Source organism: Cebus imitator, unplaced genomic scaffold, assembly GCF_001604975.1.
Source record: "Cebus imitator isolate Cc_AM_T3 unplaced genomic scaffold, Cebus_imitator-1.0 Scaffold584, whole genome shotgun sequence".
NCBI classification, from domain to species: Eukaryota; Metazoa; Chordata; class Mammalia; order Primates; family Cebidae; genus Cebus; species Cebus imitator.
The window spans coordinates 400,694-407,440 of record NW_016107899.1 but is presented as its reverse complement, the minus strand read 5'-3'; the positions used below and the strand labels follow the sequence as shown (position 1 = coordinate 407,440).

The following is a 6,747-nucleotide window of genomic DNA, read 5'->3' as shown; positions in this document are numbered from 1 at the left end:
ATAGACCCAAGGATGTGTTCATCTGGGTCTACTCGTCAGCAGTGCCCTGGGGCGGCTGCAGCTATGTGAGCACACCTGCAGGCATACAGTTGCTCTGAGGGTGAAATGGACCTGCTATCCTTCTAGCTCCATGCTGGGTTCATTGTGTGTTCAATAAGCAGTATTTTTGCTTCCCTAAGTTGAGTGTACAGAATCTGCCTAGCACTTCCTGACTGCAACAAAATGCTAAAATCCTCCAGCCACTGAGACTAGACTAGGTCCCCACCTCCTGCTCCACAAAAGCATGCCAATCACATCCTCCCAGAAGCCAGACTCCCCACATGGAGAAGTCTCATCTGATGTTCATCTTTTCTGGATTTCAAATCAGAAGTCTTGGACTTCAGGATGATTCCGGCAGATTTTGGAGAAAGCCTGACCCCTCCCCCTTACAGCTATCTCAACGCAATGGCACCGAGCACTGTCCTTGTTTATTTAGTGGGTCAGTGTAATTCTTGTTTAACACAACAAACCAGATTACACACATTCTTACAATACACACTACTCTTCACTCCAATACAGGCTACGGATGGACGATTATGTTTAAAGAGGCCCGTGATGATCTCACAGAACAGCATTGATACTTACTTCACATCTACACAGCACTTTCCACAGCCCCTTGGCCCCAGGCAACTCTCACACGTGTATCATCCCATTAACTCCACTTTGTAGGTTAGGAAACTAAAATATTGGACTAAATACTTTTTTGAAGGTTACAGGGTGGCAGGACTGGAAATGGCGCATGTCATTCACTAGACTATACGTTCTTTCAAATTCTCAATGACTACAAGTACTTTTACAGCTGAAGATTGCTAGTGACAACTGTGGGACTTTACACTGGGGAAGAAACAGGGGGAGCACTGCCTCAATGAAAACAAGAGCTGATGTATGGCGTGCCCCAGGCCCTCTGCTCAGGACCAGATCCAGGCACTCCCTGCCCATCAATGAAGAGCTATGCTGCATCAACACTCTCTTGCCCCCAACCAAAATCCATTGTTCCTCCACAGAATCAAAAACATTGCCACACTCATGTGGTGCTGTGCTAACAGCACTCTCATGGCAGCAAGAGGGGACCTGGGTCCTGGGTCATCGTTTACTGTGGCATCTGAGCTACCGCAGCCTATGTGTCCCTGAACCTCATGTGCTTTTGTACATGGAAACAAGGTGCTTCGACCTGTTCTTCTCCGTAATAAACAAATGTTAACCCTTGGCTGTACATCTGGGAAACAAGTAAAAATTGCTTAAAACTCCAGCCTGTGGGCTGGGCGCGGTGGCTCATGCCTGTAATCCCAGCACTTAGGGAGGCCAAGGTGGGTGGATCATGAGGTCAGGAGTGGAAGACCATCCTGGCTAACACGGTGAAACCCTGCCTCTATTAAAAATACAAAAAATTGGCCGGCCGTGGTGGTGTGCACCTGCAGTCCCAGCTACTCTGGGAGGCTGACGCAGGAGAATCTCTTGAATCCAGGAGGCAGAGGTTGCAGTGACCCAAGATCGCACCACAACACTCCAACCTGGCAACAGAACAAGATTCAGTCTCAAAAAAATTAAAAAACAAACAAAAAAAACCCACCTCCAAGATTGCACGACTGCACTCCAGCCTGGTGGCAAAGTGAGACTCCGTCTCAAAAAAACAAATAAAAACCCCAGCATTGGTGATACTTCTCTGAGCTGCTGGCATAACTCAAAACTTTACCCATTCCAGCCGTCTGAGCATGTGCTGTCATGATTTGAACAGTATGGACTGAAGACACACATAACTCCAGGATACCGAGATAGCAAGAGGCGAGTGACCTCATGAACCATGAGCTCCAACATTCAAGTTCAGGAAGAACTGAACAATTTCATACTGCTGGGCCGTGGGACTCAGTTAAAAAGGTGGCAGATAAAGTGGGGATATATCCCAGTCTCAAAGACATGCAGTGACAACAGGAGGCAGAACTCGCCCATCCCAATGAACCTGGGATCGAGCCCAGTGACTCACTGAAGTGCAGCACTGAAAGCAAGACACATGCTCACATGCTGGCATAAACCTACACTCCTACCTGTAACATTCACTCTGTCCCCAGGCTGAACCTTGTCAACGAGATCATTGTGAGCAAACAGGATGACGGTGTGTGGTGTCTGCCCTGCAGGCATGTCTTCCGGAGACTCCTGAAGCTTGATCTGAAGAGTAACAGAGAACATGTGGGCCACAGAATGCAGGGGGACAAAATCTGCATGTGTTTGTACTGCTTCGTACTATATTTGCCACACCTTCTCTTGCAATCCCTGTTTTTGCCATGTAAGTCTACAATTTGTATCTCTGCATGAATGTTTGTCCATGTTTCTCATTATTTAAGAAGTTACTTCTAGATCTCCTGGGTGAAGCAGCACACTTTTTTTCTATTTTATATCAGCTCACTGCAACCTCCACCTCCTGGGTTCAAGTGACTCTCCTGCCTCAGCCTCCTGAGTAGCTAGGATTACAGGAATGCGCCACCACACCCAGCTAATTTTGTATTTTTAGTAGAGACAGGTTTTTTCCATGTTGGTCAGGCTGGTCTTGAACTCCTGACCTCAAGTGATCTGCCTGCCTCAGTCTCCCAAGGTGCTGGGATTACAGGTATGAGCCACCACACCCAGCCACTGCACACACTCTTAAGACTCACTGTCAGATGCACCTGTGCACCTCACAAACCCTGCCTGTGTACACTCAGCTAACAGGTGTCTGTGGTGCACCTGGCTTGTGCCAGAGACCATTCTAGGTGTCAGGGACTCCAAAGTGAACAAAGTTCCCTCCCTCATGGACTGGAGGGGCGGGGTTGGGGGTACAGATAACACACAGAAAAGTGGGCACATAACATCTGACAGTGGCAAATACAGCAAACAGCAACAAAACAGGAAGGAATGCAGGGAGCTGTGGCAGGGGTGGTGGAGATGCTTTTCATAAAGCAGGGTCGAGGAAGACCTTCCCAAACCAGGTGCCCTCGGAGAGGCCTAAGGATGCTGGGCTTTTCTCTAAGCCACCTTGGGGGCCCTGCAGGATTCTGAGAATAGGAGGGCATGTGCCTGCCTTTCTGTCTCCAGCTCTCTGTGCCATGCAACATTAAATGAACTGTGCACACATTGTCACCGAAAACTCAAATCCTGTCCTCCCATATCAACTTTACAGTTACAATCACGATAAATATGCAATTTTCTACCTTCCCTTCACTTATTTCTATATCATTTTAATAACTTCATCTTAAATTTCATGAACAGAGAGGAAAAAGATCAAACTTCTTAGACAACAAAATTTGTGAAAAAAATTCAGAAAAATTCCTCCATCCTTCACTGATGGAAAAGCTGCAGAACGACATTTAACCAAGTATTCTGATCTCAAATGTTAATGTTTACAGCAGAAAAAGGTTTTCTTTCATGAAAATATGGTGTCTCTGACAACGTACATTGCTACTGGCAACAGCACAGGAACACTGCCACGAAGTAGGGGCTTTGTGTGCTCTGTGTATTCAGCCCACAGGCCACTAACAAAACCCACATCACGAGAGAGGGGTGGAGCTGGATGACATTTGGGAAGCAAGGCTCAGGGTCCAAGTGACAGGTTAAAGTGGCCTTTTGAGGATACAGACAGAGGCAGAACAAAGGCAAAGCACATCCTGGGGGGCCAACATGGCTGCGCACCATCTGCTTGTCGGAGAAGAGGGAGCGGTTGTGGATGAGTGCCATGCTGTGAGTGGTGTGGCAGCGCCCGCACACGCTGGGCTCTGCAATGCGGCCACGGTCCATCTCCACCCGCGTCGTGTGGGCGCACACTTGGCACTGGAAGAAGGCCTCCTGCATCTCGGGAATCAGCTGGGATGTCCTGATCACCATGCCACTGATGGTGATGAGCTGGTCGATATCTGTGAGGGGAGAGAGATCAGCACACAGGACCTGAGGTGAAGAGGTCCAGGAATGGCTAGGATCATAGGCAGGCACTAGGTGACCATGAGTCTGCCTAGGGTGCCCTTTCTGTGTCCAGTCTTCTTCAGGGTACATCTTTAGGAGACTTTCAAGCCCAGCGGATCTCTGGCTCTTTCTTCCTTAGGGCCCCTGTCCAGCAGGTATCCTCTGCTCCCTTCTTGTCTGCCTACCCTGCTCTCTGCCTCCTGCCTCACTTACCCAGCCCCCTATACGTCATCCTCCTGTCTCAGGTAAAAAGCCAGATAGTATGGACTGAGTCCTGACCCCAACTTCTCTATGTACATTGTCTCCTCTATAGAATAGGGTGATATCAGCACCTACCTCAGAGCTGAGGACTGAATGAGTCAGTGTACCTCAAGCCTAGTAAGAGCACCTGGCAGAGAAAAGGCCTTCTATACTTCATAATCATTACTATCCACACAGGAGGACCCCTTAGATGGTCTGATCTTTCACTCTTGCTTGTTTCCTCTACGATTTGAACCTTCCCTGACATACAACTTTTCCCCTTTGAAGGTCGTACTGCCCCAACTAATTTCCCCTGCTGGTTTCAGACGAGCTACCCTGTATTGGTCTGTGGTTAGCCACTGTTAGCCATAAACATCACCCTATCCTTCCACTGATTCATGAGACCTCTACAATTTGGTTGTTTTTGAGATGGGGTCTTAACCTGCTGCCCAGGCTGGAGTGCAGTGGTACAACCACGGCTCACTGCAGGCTCAAATGAGCCTGTCACCTCAGCCTCCCAAAGTGCTAGTATTACATGCGTGAGCCACTGTCCTTGGCTAATTTCTTCTTAATTTTCATTTTTTTAAAGAGATGGGAGTCTATGTCACACAAGATGATCTCAAACTCCTTGCCTTAAGTGATCCTCAAGTCTTTAAAATCTATTTTTTTTTTTGGAGACACTTTCTCACCCAGGCTGAAGTGCAATTGTGATCTTGGCTCACTGCAACCTCTGCCTCCCAGATTGAAGCACTTCTCTTGCCTCAGCCTCCCAAGAGTAGCTGGGACTCTAGGGGCATGCCACCATGCCCTGCTAATTTTTGTATTTTTGGTAAAGGGGTTTCACCATGTTGGCCAGGCTGGTCTTGAACTCCTGACCTCAAGTGATCTACCTGCCTCAGCCTCCCAAAGTGCTAGGATTACAAGTGTGAGCCACTGCGTCTGACTTTAGAATCTAATTCTATCTTCCATTCACCTATTTACAATTCCTTCCTGCCTCCCTCGCCACTAATCTTTTACTTTAAAATGCAATTTGGTAACTTTTGAAATCAGTAGAATACTTGGCAATTTCTTGACTTCTACACTATGATAATCTCCAATCTCACTCAGGCAATCTTCTTTGTGTAACAACGCACCCCTCTTACCCAACCAAACAGCACTCTACCTCCTCCCATGTTCCCAGCATCAAGATGTCAGGAGCCAGTTTCTTAAGAGAAAAAAACTATTCCTCCTCATGTTCACTGGCTATATTACTTTGTTACTGACTTTCTGTGCCCTTACACATTTTATTTAGAGATGTTTATTACTTTTTAACAGCTTTCATAGTTCAATCTTCATACGTGGCAAATATTTTGTCCTGTACTTTGACTCCTATGGCCACTATCTAGGTTACAGCTTAATGCCCCATGTTTTAGCTATTGTCCAAGTTTACTAACAGAACTTTAATATGCCTTGCACATTAGAATCCCCACAAACTTTAACAGTGTCAAAATCTTTTGCCTCTAAAGGAACTAATGGCTCCTTATTTACTATGGAATAAAATCTAGATTCTTTTTTTGTTTTTTTGAGACAGGGTCTCGCTCTATTGCCCAGGTTGGTCTTGAATTCTTGGCCTCAAGTGATCCTCCTGCCTTGGCCTCCCAAAGTGCTAGGATTACAGGCATGAGCCCCCATGCCCAGCCAAGTCCTCTCTCTTATAGGAGAAACTTCAGTTAAATTTAAAAAGCATAGCAGATTCATAAGTATATAGGATAGCTGAATTTGCATTATTTTGTCAATTTATAATCCGTCACCTTGACTACCACCACCAATGACTTCTTTCATAGTTTCTTGATGAAACGAGGCTATTTTCATGCAAGGCATTTTCTTTCCACAAAAGTAATCCTATGAAATACATTACCTTCCGGATTCAGGTTTCTCATATTTTTAGTCTTCAATGCGTTGAATGGTCTTACTTGAATCTGATGTTCTAAGATTGAGTCAGGGTAACGGTCAAAGAAGATCTCATTGACAGCCATGTCAAAAGTTGGAATAACTTCCTGTAAAATAAATTATCAAGATGCCAGGATGTATTTTTATTCATATCTCAGTGTTAAATACAATAAAAGCATGTTACAGTAGCAAAACATAAAAACAAGACAACATGGCATGCTCCCCCAAATGTTACCCTACAGAATCATTCACATGCTGTTTTCAAATTTAGGTACACTCAATCTGTGCATACTCTTATTTGGTTTAAATTGACAATTTACATGAAAGTGCCTTCTTGACCAGGCATGGTGGCTCACACCTGTAATCTCAACACTTTGGGAGGCCAAGGCAAGTAGATCATTTGAGGTCAGGAGTTTGTGACCAGCCTGGCCAACATGGTGAAACCCATCTCTACTAAAAATACAAAAATTAGCTGAGCGTGGTAGCGTGTGTCTGTAATCCCAGCTACTCAGGAGGCTGAGGCAGAAGAATCACTTGAGCCTGGGAGGTGAAGGTTGCAGTGAGCGAAGATCGTGCTACCACACTCCAGTCTGTGCGACAGAATAAGACCCT

General features: G+C 46.0%; 1 protein-coding gene across 2 annotated transcripts in view; it reads right to left on the bottom strand.

Moving 5' to 3' along the window:
- Positions 1–6,747, bottom strand: part of MCM4 (minichromosome maintenance complex component 4) — a 17,845-nt gene that overhangs the window by 7,216 nt on the left and 3,882 nt on the right. For both annotated transcript variants that reach the window (XM_037734204.1, XM_017516409.2), the window contains 3 exons: positions 6,104–6,242; positions 3,700–3,920; positions 2,082–2,202 (listed from right to left, as the gene is read on the bottom strand). In XM_037734204.1, the coding sequence (XP_037590132.1) occupies positions 2,082–2,202; positions 3,700–3,920; positions 6,104–6,242 (481 nt within the window). The remainder of the gene's footprint in view (positions 1–2,081; positions 2,203–3,699; positions 3,921–6,103; positions 6,243–6,747) is intronic.